Raw genomic sequence first — 27,150 nt, 5'->3', positions numbered from 1 at the left:
CCTCTGAGCCACATTTTCCTCCTCTGTAAAATATCTGTAATTCGGCCTATTAGGGCAGGTGAATGGAAGAACGAGGCAGCGAGGACAGGAACTTCCCAGCAGCGGGGTCGAGTTCCTCCTCCTCTGACTTCTCCTCGTGCAGCCACTGCTGGACTACTATTCGTTTGCTCCTGGGCTGGGTTCTGCCTGCCTTGGAGGCAGGTGGTACCTTGCAGACTCACCTTTCTCTGGACTGTGTGGGGCAAGGCTGTGGAGAGTCCTGGTGGTGGAGTCAAAGCCTAGGACACTCAGGAATGCCAGCGTCCCCACCCAGCTCCGGGGCCTTGGACACTCTGTCCCCTAGCTGGTAGCCTGAGCTGCCTGCCTGGGAGGCCAGAGACCTGAGGGTGTGTGCAGCCTGGTGGGGACAGGGCCAGCCTGAGGAGGGTCACAGGACCCAGAGAGTCATGGACTGTAGGAACGACTGTCGCCCCAAGGAGCTTAGAGAGCTTTGTGGCTTGTGAGTTGGAAGAGGTGTTTATGACTTTTAGTAAAAAGTCCTCTGACACCCTGGCCCTCTCACCTGGTGAGAACAGTCCAACTGTTAAGCTGTTTTCCACGACTAAACAAGGTGAGACAATCAACCTTTGGCCAAGTTCACCCTGAGTGACAGGAAGCAGGCTTGTTTGTAGTTTGGGGGAAGGGAGCAGTCATTAGGGCCAACGTAGAAGCTGCCGGGAGGAGAAAGGGCTGGGGGTGTTGGAGAGGGCGGTCCCTCCCTCTGCTATGGAGATATTGGGTCTAAACCAGTGACCCTGAAGAGATGTTAAATATTAATTACAAACAGATAAGGACAGTGCTCCCAGGTGCTGTGTCGCAGGGAGGGGAGGGGTGAAGAGGAGGGGGCACGTACTGGGTACAGAGGAGGGAGGGCATTGCACGCTCCGGAAAGGGTCTCACCGGGGCAACTGGACTTTGATGCTATTTCTCAGAAATGTTCAGACAGGGCTTTGGGACAGGATGGGGTTGGGGGCGCTTGCCCCTCGGGGACCCCATGGGGGCCTCCCCTCCTGGTGCCCCAGGAGTCTCATCCTACAAGAATCCAGACTGGTGTGGAAGGTTCCTTCTCTTGATGAACAAAAATCGCTAGGTTTGAGCTCCAGCTGTGTCACGGCCTCAGTGGGGGCTGTGGGGGGGAGCCCCTTCTCCTCTCTGGGCCTCGGTTTCCTCATCCTAGGGGTCACGTGGGATGCAATGATACAAAGGATGTGACGGCGTGCTGAAAGCTCGGACAAGGACCCTGTGCCAGGGCAGGAGGACAGGGTAGCCCTGTGCTGCCTGTGGTGGGGTGTCGGGGAGGAAGGTCCTCTGAGAATGCTGCTGCCACTCCCAAAACGGCTTCCACCTATGAACTCAAGGAGAAGGTTCCATGTGTCCCTGGACCCTGTTTCCTGCAATCCCTTCCCTCGCCCCCTCCTAGACAGTCCAGCTCCTTCAGCTTGGCCTGGAGCAATCCTGAGGAAATCAGGATAATTTAAGCCCATGAGAAAATGCCTGATTCAAAATCAAGCTGAATTGGGGGAGGGGGTCACTCCTGTACTGTCCTATTTTTTAAAAATCACAACAAGAAATACTACGTTTTATTGGGCACTGCCCATGAGCCAGGCGCTATGAAACACTTTGCCGGCATTATTTAATTTCATCCTCACCACAACCCTGTGAGGTCAGTGTTATTATCCCCATGACACGGATGAGGAAACTGAGATTTTGAGTGATTCATTTGCTTGAAGTCACATGGCTTTTAAGTACTAAGTCCGGAATTTGAACCCAGGTGGGCTGAATCCAAGGCTGAGTTTCCAAAGTTGTGAAGTAGGTACAGTTTGTAGTTGTGTCTCCTTCAGTTGCCCCACGGCCCCATGTTCCTTTCAAACCCCGCTGCCAGGATAGGGTCTGAAACTCCTGCCGACAGAAAAGGCTTCTGTGTTCTCCCTCCCTGGTGGACCTGCATTTCACTTGGGATAAAGCCTCTAGCAGAGGAATGAAACGGAAATGGTGCAATTCCAGGCAGCAGCCCTGGTTGGGGATGAGTCGCAGGCCGCACCCCTCCCTGGAATCTTGCCATCAGGCTGCCTCTGGACTTGGCAGAAGTGCAGGTTGTTCTGGTTCTGCCCAGTCTGCTATGAGGTGTCCTTTTTCAGGCTCCTTTTCTCACCTTTGGGGAACCACAGAGGAGGCAGAGGCCTCACGCTGCTGAACTAGATTATGAAAGTGGCCAGGAATGAAGAGAGGTAGGCTCATGGAGAACTTTGCGTCCAGCGTATTAGGATCCTGGGCCCTGGATCTCCGGGAGGTTCCCCATGTTAGCTCCTGCACTCTGACTGCCCATCCTGCCCTGCAGAACTTGGCGAGCACATGCTCATTTGCACTCGCTTGTTTGTATATGAGGCGCTTCTGTAACTTCTCTGGCTGGAGCCCTTCTCATGCCTTTTTCTCCAAAGGGAGCTCAGCCACGGCAGGGGTCCGGCATCCTCCTTCTGCTGGTTCCTCAAGGGCATTCACCCGGGGCTGGGCTGCAGAGTGCGCAGCGCCGCTGGGTGCGGGAGTGACGGCCAAGGATGCGAGGTGAGGGTGGGGACAGGAAGAAGCCCCAGGCTCACCCTGTTCCCGCTCAGGTCTCCCACTGCACCGTCAGGGCCAGGCCTCTGAACAGAGAGTCCAGCTCCATGGGCGACTCCAGGTCTGGGGCCCGAGGGCCTGGGCTCTGGGCCTCAGTCTCGGTTGTTGGACCCTCATCACTGGGACACACGAGGGACTCCAGCAAGCCCCAGGGACTCGGACCCTTGTCTGTGGGGGAACATGGGCGGGAAGCAGTCTGCAAAGGGAGGGACACGGGGTGACCCTCGATCTGGACAGAGGAGAGGAGGGGCAGCTGGCCCTTTACATAGCTTCGTGTCCTTGGCTCTCCTCTGCGTACGACATCAGAGTCAGGTTCTCTGTCCGTGTGAACCCCCAGATGCTGGTGGAAGGATTTTACTTCTTGGGGGTCCTCCATAGTTAAGGAGGTCACCTGCTGCAGAGAAAGGCCACCTGGGCTGCAGCTTCCAGCTGGTGCCTCTTTCTGGAGCTGACCTCTAGTTCCGAGGTGTTTGGGACCAGAGAGTGTCATAGGTGGGGGGTCTCTGCCAGAGCCTTCCCCGCATATCCCGTAGGAAGGAGGCCAGCTGTCCGGAGTGGCCTGAGGGGTGTAGGAAGGAGGCTGGGCCTCCGAGATGGCCTGGGGAGTGTAGGAGGGGGGTTTAGTTTGGGGGGTTACCTGAGGTGCATAGGACAGGGGCCCGCCCTCAGGGGCAGCCTGGGGGGCATAGGGCAGTGGGGGGAGTGTCTGGAGAGGTGGCCCGCCAGAGGGCCGGAGGATGGAGAGGTCCGGCTGCCCAAGGTAGGCGACCTCAGACAGGCTGTGTCGCGGTGGGGCTCCTGGAGGCTCGATGGGCCCGGAGACCTTGACTTGGGAATACTGGACAGGCTGCGCCAGGCCGCTCGGGCCACTGAGGTCAAAGACGGGGCTGAGGATGTGCTCCTGGATGAACTGCAGAGGCTGGAAGGTCAGTACGTGCTGGACATCCTGTGCAGGGAGAACAGTGTGCCTGTTAGGGTGTGTTCAAGCTCCCTGAGGGTGCCGTGCGTGCCGCGGTCCTCCGCAGGGCTGGGGGTGGAGGGGAAGGGGTAGACCACCTGGGGGCTTTTCCACGATGTGTGAGCCCTGTATCCCTTCCCAGGGATTCCTCTAAGTGCTGGAGCCTCTGTGAAGGGACGGGGCTCCCGGCCTGTTAGCTGAGGGCCGCTTCCAGAGGCTGGTTGTCTAGGGAGAGCGGGTAGGCTGTGGTTTCTCTAGGAGGCAGGCACTCTGGAAGCAGCTGGCTCGGGTTTGGGGTGCCCTTGGGGAATGCTCTCCAGGTGCTGGCTCAACTGCTCCTGAGCTCTGGGTCCCTAAGGGCCTCACGCGGGGAGAAAGGTGGGGAAGAATGGGGGACAGGGGAGGCCCGGAGAGTTCTACAGGAAATGGCTCATCTGGTCTTTGACTTGGAGGGGCGGATGGGTGTGAGCCGTCTCTGCGAGCCCCAGACTATGCAGGCTCTGCAGCGGGCATGGCTGCTTTAACGAAGATGCAGCTCTGGTGGCCAGACTTGGGCTGCCGATGTGACGTGTATGGTTTGCAGGGGTTTAGTTTAAAAAAATTAAACTAAGATTTGAAACATGGGAGATTTCACATTACAATCTGAAATTCTGACTTCGCTGGAGACAATGTGAAGATGTGGCAACAGTGGGCCTGCGATCCCAGGTGGCAGTACCTGGGCTGCCGGTTCAGACAGGGTGTGCGCCCCCTTGAAGCCAGGTGGGTTTTCTATTCCATGCCTTGTCTTCCTTCTCCCTAGATCTCTTCCGCACACCGGGGGAGTTGCCAGCCACATCTTTAGGTTGGAGGGAGAAATGAGGGAGAGCCGGGGTCCCGGGGCCCGTGCCCTCCCCTCGGCCTCTCCATCCTCCCCGGGGCCCCTGCTCACCAGGGAGTTGGGAGGCGGAGGCGGCTTGGTGATGTATCTGTAGCTCAGGTAGCAGAGCCCTGCGACCAGGAAGCCCATGGAGAACAGGAAGGCGCCGGAAAAGGAGTAGGTCCACGTCTGATCTAGGTGAGTAAGAGGTCAGAACAGGAAGGGTGAGGCTGCCATTGTGGGTACCGCCAACTTGGGCCTTTTCCTCCCCTGCCTCTCGGGCCAGGCTTGGGAAGGCCTCTCCTACCCCCAGTACTTACAGGGCCCGGCGCAAATGGAGGGCCACACACCATACGTCTAAATATTCGCAATTTCATCATGTTTTTACATTGTTAAATAAAATACGTTCTGTGCTCCCACCTTGACAGATATACTTTTCATAACAACCCGGAAGGCTTGACTTTTGATTCTTGGACGCCTCGGGGTGCTGTGCGGAAAGGTGGAGGTGCAGGGGGAAGCTCCCACAGGCCCAGCCTGGCTCCCGCCCACACCGCTAGGGGCCTCACGCCCAAGGATATGGGCTCATGGCCAAGCTCATCCACGCCGCCTACAAATACCCACCCGCTGGCCACCCTTTGGGCCTAGGGCCTAAACATCAACAGAGTGTCTGCCCTCTGGAAAAAAGACCCAAGGAGGAGATCTGCCGAGACTGGACACAGGCTCTGGCCATCTGTATAGGGAATTTCGGAGCTCACAGGTTCCATGGGGATATGCCCATGTGGACCTAAGGACTCTTCATCTTGCGGGGAGGGCCATGGCCAGAGCGGGGCTGGAGCGGGGCCCTCTAAGGTGCGGGGCTCAGAAAAGGGTCCCTCTTGCCTGGGTCTAAGGACAGTCCTGCCTTCCTGGTGGGGGCAGGGGAAAGAGGCAAAGGGAGGGGAGATGTGACAATGGGAGGGGTCTGTCCTCCCCACCTGTCTACCAAGATCTGAGCTGGGAAGACCTCACTCAGGAGGGAGCCTGGGGAGGCACCACCTTTTTGAAAACGGAAGGAGAGGATGGCTAAGGGCTCTATGCTGAGCCTCTTCCCTATGGCCCTGCATCTTTGGGATGGGTGTGTGCAGCCAGGTCTTGGCATGACACACTTCCTGTCACCAATTCAAGTGGGACTGGCGAGTGGCTTGGTAAGGAAGAGGTAGCTGGAGTTTTTGTTAAAACTGGAGATTTGTATTACCTGGGGGTCTTGACTCTCCAAGTCACCCTCCTTCTGTTCCTGGCCCCTGTGTGGCTTCAGCTTGGGGAGTTGATCATCAGTTGCCAGTGACCTTGGCAATGACTGCGAACCCTGGGAATTGCTGGAGCCTTTACTTCTAGCCCACTCCTCGCTCCTCCCCCAGCCCCTGTGGCTTGGGCCTCTCTCGTCAGCTTCCCACTTCAGCTTCCCACTTCCCCTGTCACATGTACTTCCACCAGGGAGAAGACAGGACCCAAATGTCTCTACATGACATGCCTAATGTAACTGGAAAACTGTTGCTCCCTGCACCAGGACAGGACAGGGACTTGGAACATTTCTGCCATTTCACTCACAGGGAAGTAGGAAGAAATAATGGAAGCAACACTGGAATGTGGGGCGTTAGAGGTCTGGCTCAGCCACTGATGAGACCCTCATCTTCTGCACGACCCTCTCTGGCCTCCATTTATTAATAACAGTAGCCAGCGATGATTGAACTCTTTCTACATGCCATGCACTGTGTGGGGTGCTCTACCAATGTTATCCCACCGAACAGATGGCCATGGATGCTTGCTCCTTACAGATAATGAAGCTGAGTCTCAGAGAGGTTAAATGACTTGAACAAGGTCACACAGCTACTCAGTGGAGAAGCCAGAATTGACATGTATAATTCCAAAGCTCATTCTCACAGCCACTACACAATGATGACTCCGTTTCCTCTCTGTAAAATTAAGATATGGGGTGGGCCAACACATAGAGCCCTTTCCAGCATCAAGATGCTGGGATGGGGCTTCCCTGGTGGCGCAGTGGTTGGGAGTCCGCCTGCCGATGCAGGGGACATGGGTTCGTGCCCCGGTCCGGGAGGATCCCACATGCCGCGGAGCGGCTGGGTCCGTGAGCCATGGCCGCTGAGCCTGTGCGTCCGGAGCCTGTGCTCCACGACGGGAGAGGCCGCAGCAGTGAGAGGCCCGCGTACCGCAGAAAAAAAAAAAAAAAAAAAAAAAAAGATGCTGGGATGATGGTCCAACACATTCTGAGAAGTAGATAAAGGAGGGCTTCTGGGCTCTGGGGATAAGACAGACCCCTGGATACATGGTCAAGGGCAGGACGTTTCATTATGATATGGAAGTAAGAGGAATAAATGTGCAGTAGAGGGGATAGGCTCTAAACAAAATTGCAAAGTGGTGATTAAAGCCCAGGCTTCAGGATCAGATGAACTTAACTAGGTTCACTGACCAGCTGTGTGGTCACCGGCAAGTTGCTTAACCTGTCTGAGCCAGAGCTCCTCCTCTGTAAAAGGCGGATAATGCTATACAACTTGCGGGATTGTTATAAGGGTTCAATTGGGATAATATACGGAAAGAATTTAACACAGTGTTTGGCAATAGAGTAGGTACTTAATAAATGGTAGGAATTGTTATTAATATACTTGATTATAAAGGATAAGGTGCTTTCTATATGTCACCAAGAAATAGCCACCATGAAGTATGATTCATTTAAAAGCAGCTACAGTCTTAGAGAAAAATGATATATCATGAGCTAGATCACGTAAGGACAAACGAACAGAAGGATATGGGTGGAGTGGCCCACATGTTGTCAATAAGCAGGAGGGCAGGGGCGGGTCAGGAATGAATGACAGTTATCTAGAAGGTCCAGGGGAGAGTCACAAATCATATACACGCTCCCAACTCAGTGCCTGTGAAGTTGGTTTCCTTTTTCTAGTTCTCTCATTGCCAAGTTCTATTCTGGTCTTCATGTGGCCCTTTCCCTGGGAAGGGCATGCCCCGTGCAAGACGTCAGTGCTGGCTGTTCTTCCGCCAGGCATATCTTCCCATGAAAACAAATGCACTGGGACTCAGGTGGAGAACTCAGTCTCTTGTGGGCTTTTGGGGAAACCGATGAGCTGAGTTTCTGATCAAAGCTGAGAACCAGAACCTACCCTATGATGTTTCTACCAAGCTGCAGTTATACCCTCGGGCCCAGCCTCTAGCAGCTGCCTCGCTTCTATTCATCAGAACAGAAATCACCTACTGACATCATTAATCTAAACAAGATGACTAAAGTAGAGACTGTTTTCCAAATCCATCCAGTCCAATGCGATCGCTTTTTTCATCCTCTAAACTTGGAGCATTACATTTCTATCTCTATGAAAATAAGCAGTAATAAAAACATCATGATGCTTACAATGAGAGTCGAGTTTCAATATGCTAGAGTCGAGTGGGATGGGACACCATCCCGCTGAGCCAATGACTCAAAACTCTTTATATGGTAGTGCAGTGGTGAGAACGTGTTCTCTGGAATTAGGCCTAGTTCCATTCCTCACCACCTGTGCAATCTTGGGCAAGTTACTTAACCACTCTGAACCTCAGTTTCCTCAATGGAACAAAGATGCTTCACAGAAGCACGAGAACTGTGTTTCGTAGTGTCTGGTCCCTGGTTGGCACTGCAGAAATGCTATTATAATCACTGTTATTTTTATTTGACTTTAGAAGGTCCTGAGGGATCTTTGTTATCTTCTCTGCTCTCCCATCTGCAGATTATTTCCTGGGATCTCTCACTTGAGTTAACATCAAGGTGAATTTGCTTTGCCAGGATACACATGCAGCTTGCCAGAGAGAGGAAATTCAGACATAGGCTGGAGGGTGTAGATTAAACATTTGCTACGACAACCCAACAGCTAACTCGTTTACGAATAAACAAAGATTGACTTTAATAATACACTAGTAATCCTTCTGTGGTTTTCTAGAGCACTGTCAAGCCTCACCTTGGTTACAGGGGGGAAAGCACAGAGTCAAGGTTTGAATTCAGGAGTCCCAGTTCCCTCTGGCTTCAGCTGAACTTACCTGGCAGCGTCTTCGCTCGGTACATGTAGGGGATGCTCTTCTTGGACCAGGTTGGAACTAAACTCACGATGGTCCCAAGGAACTCCGTGTCAGGGGTCAGGCCAAAGAACTCAAATTCTCTCTGCTTGCCTCCAAGGTGCTGAATTTGACAGAGAACACAGAACAACATCTCTTACACACCAACCTCTATGTGGAGCCTGCTTACGCCTCTGCCTGGGTTACTGCACTTAGTAAAATGGCACCACCAGCTGCCCAAACCATAAACGGGTAGGTCAGCCTGCAGTGCTCCATTTCCATTCCCCTACCTTCTGCTTTCTCCCTAAATCCAATCAGATGCAAGCTTCACGCACTTTCCCTTGGACAGTGTCTGGCACACAGCATGCACTCTCTAAATACTAGCTGCTGTTATTATCACCACCATCATCAACACCCCACCATTCTTCCTTCTTCCAGTTCTCCTCTTTCCCCCCCTTTTTAAAAATAAAATATCAAAAACGCTTTGAATATCCATCCCTCTCTTGTCTCCTCATTGCTTCTGCCTTAACTGGGCCTCAATATCTTTGGCCTGGACTCTTGCAGTGGCCTCCTTACTGGTCACCAGTCTCTGGTTTTGTCCCTGTCTACTTCCAAATTTATCCTGGCGCCACAGTGATCTTTCTAAACAATTAACATAATTACAAAGCTCCTCTGTTGAAAATCCTTTGATGGCCCGGGTCATATTACAGGTCTTTGCTCCCTTTGTACACTCTTCCCTCCCTAGAGCCCGCTTGGTCCTTTAGGTTCTGGTGATGTTGAATGCCCGTCGCTCCTGCAAACACTCTGCTTCTGAAGTAAGCCCTTGCTCCTTTGCATCTGCCCATCCTTCCGCTAGAGCTTCTTCTCAGTTCTTGCCCTCTTGTATGTCTCGAACCTCTCTGACCTTGAACTCTTCCCTCGGCTGCCTCATTCCATCATTCTTGTTCTCCTCCTACCTCTCCGGTTGTTCTTTTACTGGTTTCAGCCCCTCGGTGTTGTTCTGCAAGTTTCACTCTTCACCCGTTCTTTCTTCTCTTTCCACATATTTTCTCACTTAGTGATCTTTTCTGGACCCGTGGCTCTGGTGATCACCAACGTGCGGATAACCCCAAACTGACCTCAGTAAGAGCTATGGAGTTCCTGGCACACACCGCCAGCGTCCTGCTGGACAGCAGTCCGTGGGCATCTCTAACTTGACATGTCCAAACATCCTGATCTCCTCTCTCTGGGTCCTGCCCCATCTCCAACCCCAAACCCACACCTGTGTTTGATTCCCTAATTCTGTTCATAATGTCTCTCTTGTTCTAATGTCCAAGGCTCAAACCTTAAAACCATTCTTGACAAATCCCCCTCAAATCCTTTGTATCTGATTACCCTGAAATAATCCATAAACTTTTCTTTAAAGGACCAGGAGCTATGTTCTTGGGAGTTTAAAAGCTAAGAATTTTCTTTTTGGTCCTTTGCGTTTCAGCTATGCCTTCTCTTTTCCGGGCACGTGGCAGCCAAGGTTTAGGGTTATTTGTTGTTTTTTCTTTTGAAGGGGGTGAAAGTGGGTGAAGAAGTGCATGAATGGATTTAACAGCTTATTGTTTTGTGGAACTCATATGGTTGAAATTAACCCCAGTAGAGTTGTCAAGGCCCCAAGAGTCCTCCTTCCCCGGGTGTTCACTGCCGCCCCCCTGGTTCAGGCCCTTCTCGTTTCCAGCCTAGTACCATTGCAATAGCCCCCCTGACTTCCCACCCTGATCACTCTTTCATTTTTACATTTGATCTCTCCTCTTCCTGCTCCCAGTAATTTATAGCTTCTATTGGACCAACCTTCCATAAAATAACAGCTATAAACTCTGGCCAAAATAAAAACTACCTATAGGCATTGGAAAGTAAGTAAAAGCAGGCAGATACCAGAGAAAGGAGGAAGGGAATGGCACTGAATGAGTTTCTCTCTCTTTTTTAATGTCCTGTAGCCTGGAGGCAGGCCCCCATTTATACCATGTGGAGTGGGTGAAACCTAGATTAAAAACCCTGTAATCTTACTGGTTTGAGTAACCAGAAGACAGAGTTCAGGGCAATCACAAAAGTTGGAAAGTGAGGGAGAAATCACAGATAGGAGAGGTTCATAGAGAGAGAGCCTGAATTCTGTGTATAAACTTTGCCCAAATCCCTGGCTGGTGCCTAAAGTACGCATGAGCAGGGTAGACTCCAAGCAGCCCAGCTAAAGTTTCCACTGAACTTTACTGAACTGAGATTTTGGAGTTTGAAGTTCAACCAAATTCACTGCCTACTAAGACAAAGAAACAAACAAAAATCAATACTCTTTGGAGGAATATGACAGAATCCAGAGTCCTTTCAACATATCATTCACAATGTCCAGGATGCGTTCCAAAATTTTTAGACATGTAGAGAAAGAGAAAATGTAATCCATATTCAGGAGAAAAGACAGTTAATGGTGACCTATCCCAAGATGACCAAAATGTTTGAATTATCAGACAGTGTTAAAGTGGCTAGTATAACTATGCTCAGGAAGTGAAGGAAAACGTGCTCATAATGACAGAATGACTAGGAATTTTCAGTAGCGTAAACTATAAATACTAGAGACTATAAAAACTAGAAACTATAAAAATTAGAGAATTTAGAACTGAAAAATACAATATCTAAAGTAAAAATTCCCACGGAATGGTTTTAACAATAGATTGGAGATGACAGAAGAGTCAGAGAACCTGAAAATAGAATAGAGAGAATTAAATAGTGGTGACGGTTGGACAACTTCTTCAATATACTAAAAACCACTGAATCCTACACTTTACAGGGGTGAAGTTTGTGGTATGTGAATTATATCTCAAATTTTAAAAAGGGAAAGACTGTCAGAATGCTGTCTACAAGAGATACACTTTAAATATAAAGGCACAGGTAGGTTGAAAATAGATGGATGTAAAAAGATATACAATGAAAATTATAAATATGAGAAGGCTAGAGTAACTATATTAACAGCAGATAAGGTAGAGTTCAATAGAAAAAAGTATTAGTAGTGATAAAAAGGGACATTTCCTAATGATAAAAGGGTCAATTCACCAGGAGGCGATAACAATCATAAATGTGTATGTGTCTGATAATAAACCTTCAGATATGCACAGAATTAAAAGGGAAAACAGACAAATCCACAATCAGAGCTGGAGATTGTAATACTCTCGGCAATTAAGAGAATAACAGACCTCCCCCAAATCAGGAAAGACACAGAAGATATGAATACTACTATTAGCCGCCTTTATCTCATTGATATTTATAGAGCACTCCACCAAACACCCGCAAAATACATATTCTTTTCAAGTGCACGTGGAACATTCACCAAGATAGCCCATATGCTGGGCCATAAAACAAGTCTCCATAAAGGACTGAAATCATACGGAATATGTTCTCTGATCACAAACTGAATTAAGTGATAAATCAATAACAATAAAATATTCAAATATTCAAATAATTCAAATATTCAAATATTTGCCAAAAATTAGTTGTGATAAAGACTCTCCCTGCTCTGTAATCTCTAATCGCTCCCTGACTACTGAAATAAATAAAGATTCCCCCATCCGCCCTCCCGACCTCTATGGCATGGTCCCAGCCTGTCTTCTTAGGGTTAGCATTGTTCCTCTCCATCAGTGTTTCTCAAACTTCAGAGTGAGTAAGAAGCACTGGGTTGCTCACTAAAATTCAGATCCCAGGGGTGCAACGCTAGAATTTGATGAAGCGGATTATAAGGGGGCCCAAGAACCTGCATTTTATGGGTTTTTTGTTTGTTTGTTTTTTGGCCGTGAGGCATGTGGGATCTTAGCTCCCCAACCAGGAATCGAACTCGCACTTCTGCATTGGAAGGCGAAGTCTTAACCACTGGACTGCCAGGGAAGTCCCCAAGAACCTGCATTTTAAACAAAGGCTGCAGGAGATTCTGATGCCATTGGTTTGGGACCATGTTTTGAGAAACTATTCTACATGTCCCTACACTTCAGCCCAAATGGGCAGTTTTGTGCTTTCCAACAATATCCTAAGCGTTCCTGCTTCTCTCTCTGATCACTGTGGGACAGTGTAGGCCAGTGGAGCAGGGAGGGGAGGAATGTGGGCTTGGAACAAAGCTGGATTTGAATCTTGACTATGCTATTATTTGCTGAACAATCTTGAGGAAGTGACTTAGCCTCTCTGAACCTCTGTTTTCTCATTCAGAAAATGGAGATAAGAGCAACTACCTCATAGGTTTTGTGACGAAGATTAAATGACACAATAAGCATATATTACCTGGCACACCTCAGAAATTGATATCAGCACCAGAAAGTTTTCTGTTCTAGAGGTCTTTCCAGATCTCTCTGAGCTGACATCTCCTCTCTCCCCTCCCAGCCTCCATTCTGTCCCACACAACTCTCTTATTTCCCTCTACCTATAGCTGTATGAATTTGAATTCTTGTTTTAACTCTCTCCCCACCCATTAGATTATAAGCTCCTTGAGTGCAGGAATAGTCATTCAATGTAATTATGAATTAGTGGCACACACTGCCGGGGGAAACACTACATATTTTATCTTTTGAATACAAAAAGAAATGTGTAACATTTGACAATTTATGCCTTTGCCTTCCACCTTTCAGTAGTCCCGATCTTAAGACACTGTCTGTATCCAGTTCCCACGGTAAGTGGAGAACCAGCAGAAAGAACTGCAGCAGTAGAAATTGATTCCAGCATTTTCCAAGGTGGACACCTGAGGATGTTAATAGAAGTTGTTCCCCTGGATGTTAGAAGGCATTAGGCAAGAAAAAAATACATGTAATGCAAAATAAAAGGAGTTTCTCTGATCAAATACATGCGAGAGAAGTTGCATTAAGCAAATTGAAACTGGAGTCTTGACTTTGCAGTACTTGTCAGAGGCTTTAGCATGCTATTGTGTGTGTGCATCTACAAGAGGTAGGCTGTAGACGTGTTTTGGGAAACGCTGATTTATAGAACACATCTCCTTTCTACTTGAAGCAATGCAGAGAGGGAAATGGGTTTCTGAGGCAGGGAAGGACCAAGGTGGCACATATATTTACCCTTCATTTACCATTTGGTAGGTGTGGTTGATGTGCAGATCTAAGTGATAGAACAGGTCCTGGAAGATATCCTCCAGGGTTAGCCAGTGGCCATTCCCTGTGTGGATGGGCGTGTAGGTGGGATGGACAATCAACTGGATGGATCTCACCTTGGGGATACAAGTCACATCAGGTGGTTTGATGATAGCTGGAAAAAGGGAGAGAGAAAAAAGAAATGAAAAGTTAGAATCAGCCAGGAGTGTCTGAGAGGCTGCCTTAGACCTTGGGAAATGACTGCTTTCCACCCCCTCCCACCCCAACCCCAGCCATGCTTCTGAAAGCATCAGCTAAATGAACAGGTGAGAAGAGAAGCAACTGGTGTTTGGGTGTAAGGCTGGCAAAGGGGTGACCAAGGGTGAGTGGGAAGAGCCCAGGGAGAGGGGCCCTGGACCCCTAGGCTGATCATACCCTTGTCCCAGCCTCCACACATCCCTACCTGAGTCTTCCAGGAGCACCTGCCCCCTAGTCTACTGGCAATGACAGCTTTGGGGACTGATGGTTCAACTACATATCCAAACAATGTTTGCAGTGCCCAATATTACTGATTCAGCCTCAAAGGGCCTAAACTTCAACCTCTCTCAAGATGGAATTTCCAAATAACCAAACGACCTTGACTGGTTTATAGACCCCTTTGGGAATTTGAATGCTATGGTTTGAATGCTATGGTTCTTTTCTCCCCCAAAGTGTACATATACAAAAATCTTGCACTCAGTTTCAGGGTTTCATGAACCTCACTCCCCCGAAGCTAATTTATAGAAAGTCCCCAAGAGTCCATTGACCTCCAGGATTAAAAAGATCTGAGCTAGAAGGATGTTCGTTTCAGTGTTGTTTATAAAACTGAGTTAAGGGTCCTCCAAAAAGGAATTAGGGAAGTCAATTAGAGTACCTCCATAGAATGGATCATGTTTGCAGCCGTGAAATATCGTGTTGTGGAGAAATATTTAATGACATGGGCAAATGTTCACGATACCATCATATAAAAAACAACTAACCAACCAACCAGATCACAAAAGAGTAGATACAGTTGCTGGTAGCTGCGGTTATGTTTAAGTGTTCAGATTAGTTGGGCCTACTTTTATTTTTCTTTGTGTATTTCTATATTTTCCAAATTTTCTACAATAAGTATGCATTAACTGAACAAGCCAAGAAACAATATAAAATAACTTGTTTAACTTTATTTTTTATTTTCTTAAGAAACCCTGCGGCTTTTAAATCAGTTAGTGAACATCACCTACTTAACATGTGTGAGGAGTTTGGCAACTCATCCATCCATCCACTCAATCCTTCACCAACTACGTATTGAGCATCTCCCACGTGCCAGGTGCTATGCTATGGGCTGGGAACACAGGGGGTTCCGCTGCCACACATGCCCTCATGGAGCTCCCTTTCAGTAAGGGAGGCAGATGATGTAAATGCCAGCAAACCCAGTAACTGCAGACTGTGATCTGAGCTCTGAAGCCAGCGAACAGTTCATGGCGATGGAGAATAGCAGACGATGACCTAGTGAAACGGGGTTGTTGAGGCTGGCGGTGGGGATGCTCACGTAGGAGGTGATGTTGAAGCCGAGACCAAGACCAAGGATCGGAAAAGAGTCAAGGCAGGAGTAGGAGGACCGAGTTAGCGGGGCCTTGGTTGCACTCAAGTGGCAAGATTAAGGTGGTCTGAACTAGGGAGGTGGGGATGGAGATGGAGAAAGATGAAAGACCACACTGGGGATGCTGTCCAGTTGAGGGCGCCTTCCCTAAAAAGCCACATCCCTAACTGGCCCTGGGAGGCAGAGCCCTTCTGGGCCCTAAGAGGCCATCCTTTTCCCGTCCCGCACCCGTTGCAATGAGGGGCTGGCACTCACTGTGCTGCAGTGAGCTGAACCGGTCGGTCATCTTAGTGGCGGACTGGCCTCCCGCGTCGATGGCGGTGACCCGGGCGTAGTAGAAATCCGTAAGGTTGCCTGTCTCCATGGTAAGGTTGCAGGATTTCCGGGTGATCCGCTGGCAGCCCTCCTTTGCCTGCCACTCTGTCTCTCCATAACTGTGGACAAGGGAAGGGCCAGAGCACACCTTTCGTGAACAGGCTTGGAACCAAGCCTGTCATTTATTAATAATGATAACGATATTGAATATTTACTTAGCACGTGTACCCAGGCCCTTTATGCGGGTGATCCTCACTACGGTGCTGTGAGGTTCATGCATTATTCTCCCTCCTTTTCAAGTAGGGGAGCTGGGGGTTAAGGAAGTAAAATTTGCCCAGGCGTTTGAGGCATGCATGCAGGGAACCAGGATGTGAACCCAGCCAGCCTGAGTTCACCTTCTGCGCACCGTTAGCCCCATCGACAGATGAGGGACCTGGGCCTCGGAGGGGGCAAGTGCCTTGCCACAGGATGAAGTGGCAGGACCAGGAATGGAACCCAGGTTTGCAGACTCCTGAGCCCATGTACCCTCCTCTCCTGCCTGGGAGAGGAGATGAGCGGGAACGGGGCGGGGTGGGGGCCCGGGAGGGGGTGGGCACGACTTTTCGTTGACCCAGTCTAACCCAGTATAAAGCAATGATTGGGAGCTTGTTGTTTGCCAGGCACACGTGCTGATGAATGTCTCATGGAACCCACCTAACAACCCTATGAGGAAGGTACTATTGCTAACTTTACTTCATGGATGAGGAAATGGAGGCTCGGTGAGGTTACCCAACCGCCCGGAGTTATAGGGAGAGAGCTGGCGTCTGTCCTCAGAGCCCGTACTTGTAACCATTATCCTAACCTCCCCCTGCAGAAGAAACATAAAGGAGCAAAGCTATGTCTGGGGGAGGGTCGCTGTGTGACACCAGTCCGGGCGGGGGGCGTGGGGACATAGGAAGAAGGAAGGGTTTTCTTGGAGGGGTTGGTTCCAGAGCAGAGTCAAAAGGGTTTGTGTTGGAGGGACGCCTACGTCTTATACTGCACACTGTAGACGGTGTCTGGGGCACTCTCCGGCCTGCTGTCCCACGTCAGGATGTTTTCAAAGTTGCTGGACTGGAATTTCACGTGCTGAAGAAGATCTGAGGTGTCCTCAGCGAAGTGAGCTGCAGAAAGTGAGAGAAGGGTGAGCAGAAGGGCACAAAGACCCTGCCCCAGCCCTGTAGTAAGCTGCCCGCCCTGAGGGGCAAGCCAGCACTCACTCAGCGGAGAATGTGCTAACTGACCAGCCCCGCTCCCCTTCACTTCTTTTTTCCTTGGTACTGAGCTATGATTCTCATTCCATGAGATGCACCACTTTAGAGCATACAATTCTGTGGTTTCCTAATATATTCACAAAATTGTGCAACTGTTGCGGCTAATCTAGTCCCAGGATGTGTTCATCGCCCACAAAGGAACCTTGTATCCGTGAGCAGTACTCCCACCCCTCCCCTCCTCCCAGCCTCAGCAGCCAATAATCTGCTTCGTCGGTGGATTTGCCTGCGTGGACATTCCTGTAAAGAGGCCTCCAGTATGCAGCCTCGTGTGTCTGGCTTCTTTCACTGAACATCATGTTTTCAAGGCCCATCCATATTACAGCATGAATTGGGCACTTATTTCCTTCTATGGCTGAACCATGTTCCACCGCGTGGATAGACCACATTCTGTTCATCTTCTCATCAGTCGATGGACATTTGGGTTGTTTCCACTTTTTGGCTATTTTGAATAATGCTGCTGTGAACGTTTGTGCACAAGTCTTTAAGTGGACACATGTTTTCAGTCCTCTTGGGTATACAGCTAGGAGTGGGATTTCTGGGTCGTACGGTGATCGTATGCTGAACTTTTTGAAGACCTGCCAAACTGTTTTCCAAAGCGGCAGCTGCACCATCTCCTATTCCCACCAGCAAAGTTTAAGTGGTGCAATGATTCCATAGCCTTGCCAACACATGCTGTTGTGTTCATTCATTTCTCAACACCATCTGAAGTTAGCGTCCTCACCAATGGAATTTTTTTTTTTTTTTTTGCGATACGCGGGCCTCTCGCTGCTGTGGTCTCTCCCGTTGCGGGGCACAGGCTCCGGACGCACAGGCTCAGCGACCATGGCTCACAGGCCCAGCCGCTCCGCGGCATGTGGGATCTTCCCGGACCGGGGCACGAACCCGTGTCCCCTGCATCGGCAGGCGGACTCCCAACCACTGCGCCACCAGGGAAGCCCATCCAATGGAATATTTTGGAGGTATTCAACTAAATGTTGACTGTCGAAGAAGTAACTTGCCCAGAGTCAGTAATTTCGGACAACGGTGGAGAAGATGTCTGTGAATTCCTGCCTCTCTGCTGCTTGAACCAATCCCTGCCCACCCTCCACATTCCTTCTGAGGAGGGCAAAGGCACCTTCCCCTGCCACACGGATTTCGTAGGAGGTGGATTCTGACTGAGGCTACATATGGGCAGCATGACCTTGGGGAAGCTGTTTAAGCAGCTAGAACTTCAATTTCTTCAGCTCTAAAATGGGAATAATTGGACTTACCTAAAGATAAACAATAATGACCACAGCAGCAGCTGACATGTCTGAAATGCACGTAAAGTGCCGGGCACCGGGCTAAGTCTCCTTATCAAATCCTCCTGACAACCTGATGAGGCAGGTACTATCATTATGCCCACTTAATGGATGAGAAAAACTGAGGCTCAGAGAGGCGGCCTGCAATGCCCATCACAGCGTTAGGCTGCTTGTGGGGTGGATACAGTGGGGCAAGGAAGGGGCAGCAAAGGCCAGCGCCCCAAGAAGAGGAGCCGGGAGGGGGCATTGCCCCCAAAGCAATCTTCACTGTAAATGAGAGCCCTTGATTTACCAATCTCTTCTCTCAGCCCTCCTAGCTCGGTCTGCGGAAAGGAAGAGAGCGCACGAAAATGGCGGCCAGAGTCGGCAGCTGGCTCTGCGCGTGCTCAGAGGTTGACGGGGGTGGGAAATAAACAGGTGCAGATCCGGTTGAGTCAAGGCCTTGAGGTCTGAGGGTACACGTGTCTTTGGTATGATGTGTGTGTACCTCCCTTCCCCCACTCCCCCGTGACCGTGTGCACCAGCAGGTCCAGAGTGTGAGGGAGTGGAGGGTTATTCACCCCTCCACCCCAAGTCTACACACAGTATTTCTGTAAGGGAGGCATTTGTGGGGAAGGGGAAGTATATTAGGACAGTCCAACCCTGCTGTGCATCCACATGTTAAACCTAAGGCCACATTCCTCTTTCAATCTGGGTTGACCAGGCCCAGCAGCTGCAGAACTCTTTGTGTTCCAGGCTTCCTGGAGCCCCCAGAACGGGGCCTAGGGCACCAGGGGGTTCCTTCTGCCTCTAGCCAACGTGATGGATGTGTGCCGAGACTCGAGTTGTGGCTGGTACCTTGTTTGGACCCGAGTCCGGGCAGAATTGGGGTCTGTTCTGGAGGGAGGGGCATGGTTCAGGGCTGGGTCTTAAGTTGAGGGAGGGAGTGCACTTGAAGTCCGAGCTCAATGGTGGCTTTTGTCGAGGTGGTGAGGTCAAGGGCAGGCAAGAGAGAGGGTGGGATTTGAGAGAAGGCCAGGGTGTGTCTGGGGGTGGGCTTGGCTAGGGTCTGCAGTGGGAGGGTTGCTGGTTAGGGTCCGTGTCCTGGGGGCGCATGTGGGTTTGCAGGAGGTGAGTGGCTGAGGTTGGGACATGCTTGGGTGGTGAAGGGCCCAGGTTGGGTGGAAGTGGGCGCCACGTTTCAGGAGGGAACTCAAGTTGGCTTCCTGAAGTTGTGTGGGTGGACCTTGGCTGGCCCCTCTCTTTGAGGAGGCGTTGAGGGCTAACAAGATCTTCTGTCTCCTCTCGCCCACTCATTCCTTTTCCTCCTCAAATCCGTCACCGGTTCCTCAGCCCACGTCGGTTCTGCACTTCCTGGGTGAAAGTCTACATTGTGAAATCGTGGGGAGATATGTATTGTCTAGAAACTGACAGCCTGGGAGATGTGATCAAAGGAAGTTTTCTCATTTGCTTGAAAAAAACAAGTCTATGTCAACTAGGTGGGAAGCTAAGGACAAACAAACAAACAAAATCAGTTCAAACATGTTCTGGAATCAGCCTAAGAATGCCGGGGGTGAAGGCACCTGGGGCTCTAGAGTGACCTTACTGACTCCTAACAACCTCCTAAGGGCTGCTTCCCCTGTGTCCCCCATCGTAAAGGGCCAAGAGCCTCTAAGTCTTCCAACCGGAATGGGTGAGGGTCTGGAAGGACATGTCTGAGGTCTCTTGGGAGGTGCATCAAGTCTCCCTAGATCACAATGAGTCCAGTATGCTGTGAATGTTCCGTTTGATGCCAGGGGGAGGACGGACTGGAGAGCCCGGGTGGCAGCTGGAAGCGCTGTGGACCTGGTCAGCACCTGCAGGGCACAGCTGTGGCCCTTTATGGCCTCCATCCTGCACTTAAGGTAGAAGGGGCCTTGCAGAGGCCATCCCTCTCCATTCTTCAGTCAGGACTATGCGTTCACTTCCTCAGAAATTTCCCTGAATTTTTTAAACATCTCAGGGAGCAGAGAGACAATCTAGGATCTCATGCATTGGTCTGGAAGTTCTCCATAATGATACGTCAAAACAATCCACTTTATTGGATTTGAAAACTGTGCCCTTTCGTCCTGTTTTCATAAGAGCTCTGGTCTTTTAAGACCTATTAACGCAGCAGACCTGGGCCCTCTGGGAGAAAATGCTCTTTCAGGTCTGGCACGAGGGGCTGGAAGAGGCCCCCCTCAGGGACGTGGAAGGAGGCAATGGCTGGACTCAAGCTTTGTCCTTCCTGACGCCCCCTCACCTCCCATGTGAGGCCAGTGCCAGCCAGAAGCAGAGGAACAGAGGTACAGTTTCTACCAGAAAGATTTGAGGGATCCAGGGATGTCTAACTCCCTTAAGCTAATTCTCCATCCACTGGAGTCGGGGGGGGGGTGATCCACACCCCCAGTTCAGACACGTGGCTGTATCCCCAGAGTCCTGAGGGTCAGCTGAGTCTCTGAAGAACCCAGGGTCTGAGGGACCCTCTCACCCTTCCCAGTAACCTGAGCTGGCATCTACTTCTCCAGGGAAACTCGGCACCCAGGTCAGCCCAGCAGAGAAGAAATTGAAACTGGTCGTGCTGGGGCTGGATGCAGTCCTGGGGGAGACGACTCTGATCATTGGCTCCTGGATGGGGGTCAGGTCTGACCACAGGGTGACCGGCACTCACCGACTAGGGATCCCGCCGCCAGGATGACCAGCAGCATCCTCATCGGACCCGGCACACAGCCCTCTTTTGGTCTCCACTCTGGACTGAGCACAGAGGGAGGGCTGGGAAGCTTTGGCGCCCTGGCAGCTGGCTCCACCCAGGCATGAGGGCGGGGAAAGGAGGGGGAGGTGGGACCTGAGCCACGCGGAGCTGGGTACAAAGGTACCTGGCCCATTGCTTCGGAATTCCAGGTTCTGGGCGGGATCCAAGGGAGTTGCCTTCTTAGTTGCAGAAAACAGCAACAGTGACAGACTGGCTTGTTTATCTGGTCTGGTGGCTGATTCATCCCAAGATTCTTCAGTCCTTATTAGAGAACTGAGAGGCAGAAAATGTAAAAATAATCCACGACATACAGCCTTATCAGAGAGCAGCTTGGCACTGGGTATCAGAAGCCTGCAACTTACAAATACCTTTTGCCTCACTGATTCCATCCTCAGGAATTCACCCTGAGGAAAACAACTGGAGCAGATGAAGGAGCAGAAAATATGTTCCGGAATGTTCCTGGTGGCAGAGGAAAAGCTAGACTCCTCGGCTTCGTTCTGGCAGGAGGAGATATAGGGTGTCTGCTGCCCCTGCTTATGCCGCGTATTAAAGCAGGTCCGCCATGCTGGATGCTTGAGGGTCAAGAGGGATGGCACTCCTCCTAGAGAGGCTGCTGGGGGTGAGAAGTCCAGGCACTCCTACACTGAACCTTTGGGGTCTGGGAACTGCAAAACGTGAGGAAAAAATGGAACAGAGATTTCAGTGACTCTTACTACTGTGCTAGAGATGGGGGCAACATTCAGGAATGGGCCTTCGGTTTGTGACAATGAAGGCTCAGGCTGCTCGCCCAAGCTTTTCCACCATGTGGAGGTGTGTCTACAGGGATAACATGAAATCCACTGGGATGGGTGTTTAGGAAATGATTTTCCTCTTCTTGCTGGGCCTCAGGAGAAGATTGAAGGGGCCTGGACTCTGGTTAGGGTAGACATGATCAGAGATCTCTGCCTCTGGGGAGAGTCTGGCCGACCCCAGCCACACAACAGCAGGCTGAGTCCTATAGCAGGACAGCCAGACCCTAAGGGAGGTTCTAGAGGGCTTGGCTTTAGGGTGTAGTAGGCCGTGATATCCAGGGATCTGTATTTAAGTTTTTCTTTTCCGTGTTGTAATTGTTTTCTGTCATCTCTGAGTCTTTGGCAAAGTTAGACAGCAGGGCCACATTTGAGCTGTGCTTTGGGGGGATTAAGGTACGATATTGTGCCAGTCCTTTCCTATTAATTGCAGGAAACTACATTTCCCAGGCTCCTTTGTCAATGGTTTCCTGTTAGGTCCAGCCAATGGGAGGCACCGGAGGACGGCCGGGGAGCTGGAGGAGGGAAGTCAGGGTATTTCTCCCCTTCTTCCTCAGCTCTGAGTGGCATCCCCTACAATGGCTGTGTCTCCTCGGGAGCTGCAGCTGCCACCACTTCTCCGTCAGGTGGCCTGGGCTCTGATAACAACATCTCCTCCTATTTTCCCCTTTAGCTCAGAGGACAGAGCAGCTTCCTGCTGTGGTGACTTTCTGGGCTGCTTCCCATCCAGGATTGGATTCTCAGCTCTTCCATCACCTGGGTAACCAGTTCCCCTTTGTGAAAGTCTCTTGGTTTGAAAGACTCAGTGGGTTTCTGTGTTCCTGAATGGACTATGATGGATGGGGGGCCTTTGATGACTTTTGGGACAAAGGGGTGTGGGGAGATCATGGCCAGAGAAAGAGGTTACAAAATGCCAAGAAGGGCCCGTCGGGAGAGGTGCAGTCGCTGGAGCAAGCTGGGCTGGCTGGCCGAGAGGACAAGCTGCAAGCCAGCTTGTCTGGGTCTGTGGAACATGAGGGCTTCCTTGGGGACTCTCAGAAGCACCTGGAGGAAGGAACCTATGAAAGAACTAGGCCCCCCATAGTCATGAGGAACTATGATTGTGGGACTACTAATGACAAGGAAGACACCTGGATTATTTTTATTTATTTATTTATTTAGGCTGCATTGGGTCTTCGTTGCTGCGCGCGGGGTTTCTCTAGTTGTGGCGAGTGGGGGCTACTCTTTGTTGCAGTGAGCGGGCTTCTCGTTGCGGTGGCTTCTCTTGTTTTGGAGCGCGGGCTCTAGGCGCGCGGGCTTCAGTAGTTGTGGCACGCAGGCTCGGTAGTTGTGGCACACGGGCTTAGTTGCTCCGCAGCATGTGGGATCTTCCCGGACCAGGGCTTGAACCTGTGTCCCCTGCATCGGCAGACGGATTCTTAACCACTGCGCCACCAGGGAAGCCCCTGACACCTGGATTATTAAAGAACTTGGGAACATCCAGACATCATTTCTAATAGTAAAAAGAATAAAAGTAGAAGAGAACAGCATCCGTGTCTGACAGTAGGGGTTTGGCTAAATGCATAATGGTAAGTCCATCCAATGCAAGGCGAATGCAGCCTTCAAAATAACCCTGGAGAAAACTGTTCTGTGGCCTGGTAAAGAGTCACCATAGTTTGTTAAATGAAAAGAAGCATGGGGAATTCCCTGGCGGTCCAGCAGTGGTTAGGACCCCGCGCTTTCACTGCTAAGGGAACTGGTCGGGGAACTAAGAAGCATGGAACAAACTATGTACAGTACAGGCTCATTAAAACACATACACACGTAGAGAAAAAAGTCTGAAGGATATATGTGAAAATATTCATGGAATTATCTCTGGGTGGTAGTAGAATTAAAGGTATTTTTATTTTCCTTCCTTTGCTCATCTGCATTTTCTAAAGCTCTTACAGGAAATGTATTATTTTATACTAAGGAATAGTAAGGTGACTACACAAGACAAGTAGACTGAAGGAGTGCTTTATCTGGGCTGGACCCGTCTCTGGGGATGCCATTTCTTCTCCCTCAGCCAGAGTCCCTCTTCTTCAAAACCAGCTGGGATAATTTCTCCCCCTGCAAGATGCTCGTGACAACTCCAGCCCACCACAGATTCACTCAAAAAAATCCTTCTAGAAGATGTGGTATATATATACAATGGAATATTACTCAGCTATAAAAATGAATGAGGGCTTCCCTGGTGGCGCAATGGTTGAGAGTCCGCCTGCCGATGCAGGGGACACAGGTTCGTGCCCCGGTCTGGGAAGATCCCACATGCCGCAGAGCGGCTGGTCCCGTGAGCCATGGCCACTGAGCCTGCGCGTCCGGAACCTGTGCTCCGCAACGGGAGAGGCCACAACAGTGAGAGGCCCGCATACCGCAAAAAAAAGAAAAAAAAAAAAAAAAAATGAATGAAATAATGCCATTTGCAGCAACATGGATGGATCTAGACATCATCATACTAAGTGAAGTAAGTCAGACAGACAAAGACAAATATATGATATCACTTATATGTGGAATCTAAAAAAATAATGTTATTTACAAAACAGACTCACAGACGTAGAAAACAAACTTATGGTTACAAAAGGGGAAAGGTTGGGGTAGGGATAAATTAGGAGGTTGGGACTGGCATATACACCCTACTATATATAAAATAGATGATCAACAGGGACCTACTGTATAGCATAGGGAATGCTATTCAATACTCCGTAGTGACCTGTATGGGAGGGGAATCTGAAAAAGGATAGATATATGTATGTGTATAGCTAAATCACTTTGCTGTACACCTGAAAATAACACAGCATTGTAAACTAACTATATCCCAATATAAAAGAAATATTTTAAAAATCCTTCTAGAGCTCTGGTCTGCTGTGCACTTGGCATCGTCCAATATTTTTCTTCAGTTATGCTCACATTTATGACTGAAAAGAAGAGACTTGGGTGGGGGCGATGTGAGGCACCAGCACCATCTGCAAGTATCGGAGGGGCTGCCGCATGGAGAAGGGTCGAGCCCATTTTTGTGGAGCTACCCCTAAACAGGAAAACCAGGGTGGGTAGTAAGAGGACATATTAAGGAGGCAAATTTCTTTTCTTTTTTTCAAAGATTCTTTGATGTGGACCATTTTTAAAGTCTTTATTGAATTTGTTACAATACCGGTTCTGTTTTATGATTTGGTTTTTTGGCTGCGAGGCATGTGGGAACCTAACTCCCCGACCAAGGTTCAAACCTGCACCCCCTGCGTTGGAAGGTGACGTCTTAACCACTTGACTGCCAGGGAAGTCCCGCAAATTTCTTTTGATTTAAGGAAATAGCTCTCCCTACGAAGGTGTGGCTGCCTTTAGGATGGGCTGCTCTTGGTTGTGGGGGGTATTCAGTGAGAAACTGTGCCAGTGGTAGATGTTCCCTAGATAACCTCATTTATGGTCATAAATGTCTCCTTAGAAATTTGAGTTGGTGGTAGTTTCTGAGGCCAAATTCCAAGGATGGGGGAAGTAAGGGCATTGCATCCTGCAGTTTAGGCTTTGAGGCTGGATTAGAGCTATTTAGAGGAGGCATATCCCATGAAAGGGCCTGGAGCTCAAAGATGGGATTTGGAGTGGGGGATTCTGAGCCCCTGTTGGAATCTGGCTTCCACGACATCCATTTAGTGTCCAGAGAAGCCAAGGCTTGGAGTGGGGTGGGATGTGTCTAGCAGCACCCAAGAATGGATGGGACTCACTCTGGAGGGATCAGCTCCTGGAGAGGGGCCTCCCACCCCTTGCTGATGGTTTTTCCCACCAGGAGAGTGTACTCTGAGGCATTCTTGCCTTGGGATCCCCACCTTCTTCTCCTAACCCACTTAAAGAGGCAGTAAGGGGAAAAACAGACTGTTGATAATTTATAAATTGCGGTCACACGCCTGCATCCTATATCATCATAAGCCAAGGGGTGGGGTACCCTGGGCTGGAATAGGTCCTGGCGCCAACCAGTATCTCTTGAGTAATTGATTCATGGAACTGACTCACTCATTTAGATAAAGTATAACTTCTGGTGTTTTTTTTAACCCCCTCAAACTCCCATCGCTTTAGCCTAATTTTGTGCACACAGGAATGAGTCTCCCACTTCTGCCCCCTCCCTCACCATTTCACTCACTGAACAGCACTGATACCCCTTGGAGCAGACGCTGGGTTGAGGGAGGACAGTCATCCACATGTGACAGGATCTGGGATCTGGGATAGAATCTAATGCAAGATCTCTGGCTGCTTTATATGTAAGTCAGCCACAGCCAGCCCCTTACTGACTCCAATTCATATACCAGTTCACTCATTCATTCCTTCGTTCACTTATTTAATATCAAGTGTCCACCCTGTGCCAGATGCTGGTACCGGGAAGAAAACAGTCCCTTCCCTAAAGGAGTTCTCAGGATGTAGCATCCATTACCCCAGCGCTGCCCATTCTCAGCGGCCCTGAGCACCGTGCTTGTAAGAACCTGTGCAATTGGCAGCCCTGCCATCCCACCACTGTCCAGAAGGTGGCAGCAAACAGGCAAAGAGGAGCTCAAAAGGTGAGGCGGGCAGGACGGAGGCCCTTGGGGATCACCTGGAGAGGAAGTTCTGCCCTGGTTTCTGGAAAAGACCTACTGCACACCCATTCAAGGGGGCAGATGCCCCAACCAGACTACAAGCTGCAATATGCATGAAATGTGAATTGGCAAGGATATTTGGTTATGAGTAATAGAAGGCTCTGAAAGTGGGCCTAAAACTAGGATGCAGGGGGCTTCCCTGCTGGCGCAGTGGTTGAGAGTCCGCCTGCCGATGCAGGGGACAGGGGTTAGTGTCCCGGTCTGGGAAGATCCCACATGCCGCGGAGCGGCTGGGCCCGTGAGCCATGGCCACTGAGCCTGCGTCCGGAACCTGTGCTCCGCAACGGGAGAGGCCACAACAGTGAGAGGCCCGCGTACCGCCAAAAAAAAAACCAACAAAAACAACAAAAAAAAATACAAAAAACTAGGATGCAGGGAAGCCGAGGACAGGGCTGCAGCTGGGCCTCAGGAATGGACTGGATCCAGTCCATTTCTCATCCTGGAGGCTCATGTGGAGGTCCCATTCTCGTCTTTGTACCCTGAGCTTTCCTGTTCTTTGGAGTGGGAAATAGTGTCAGAGCCGGTTGGAACTTACTTGTTCCAGGCCAAGCCAGCCAAGAAGACATCTGAATGCCAGGGAAAGGGACTTGTTGGATTAGTTCATCTTGGGTCTAGAGCCTGCCCTGGCATTAGTAAATGATGACAGTCCGCAAGCACAGTTCTGGGCAGTGTGAAAATGAACAGAAACCTCATTTAAGACGGAGTTGGGAGGACTGAAGGGAGAACTCTCAAGCTCTCGCTGTCAATTGCAGACTCAACCGAAAGAGACATACCTTTGCATCTCCAGCAGGAGGAGGGTTACTGTTTTACTACCCATCAGGAGGAGGAATTTCTCTTT

At 50.1% G+C, this 27,150-nt stretch overlaps 1 protein-coding gene across 5 annotated transcripts; it reads right to left on the bottom strand.

Moving 5' to 3' along the window:
• Nucleotides 1–1,617: 1,617 nt before the first annotated feature.
• IL22RA1 (interleukin 22 receptor subunit alpha 1) lies at nucleotides 1,618–20,947 on the bottom strand. 5 transcript variants are annotated; one of them, XM_033422583.2, is made up of 8 exons: nucleotides 20,810–20,947; nucleotides 16,579–16,711; nucleotides 15,510–15,688; nucleotides 13,633–13,808; nucleotides 8,544–8,682; nucleotides 4,542–4,663; nucleotides 4,329–4,448; nucleotides 1,618–3,601 (listed from the first exon to the last, which is right to left on the bottom strand). In XM_033422583.2, exons 1-8 carry the CDS (start codon nucleotides 20,850–20,852, stop codon nucleotides 2,648–2,650), a joined length of 1,866 nt encoding a protein of 621 aa, XP_033278474.1. In that variant the 5' UTR covers nucleotides 20,853–20,947; the 3' UTR covers nucleotides 1,618–2,647. The 5 variants fall into 5 exon arrangements, with proteins under 5 accessions (XP_033278474.1, XP_049571037.1, XP_049571032.1 ...); XM_049715080.1 differs by having other exon boundaries at nucleotides 16,579–19,494; nucleotides 20,810–20,925; XM_049715075.1 differs by having other exon boundaries at nucleotides 16,579–19,506; nucleotides 20,810–20,912.
• Between the last annotated feature and the right edge of the window lie 6,203 nt (nucleotides 20,948–27,150).

The sequence above is a fragment of the Orcinus orca genome, chromosome 1, assembly GCF_937001465.1.
Source record: "Orcinus orca chromosome 1, mOrcOrc1.1, whole genome shotgun sequence".
Classification (NCBI taxonomy): Eukaryota; Metazoa; Chordata; class Mammalia; order Artiodactyla; family Delphinidae; genus Orcinus; species Orcinus orca.
Note: the sequence above shows the minus strand (reverse complement) of the source record. Positions and strands in the feature narration are given on the sequence as shown.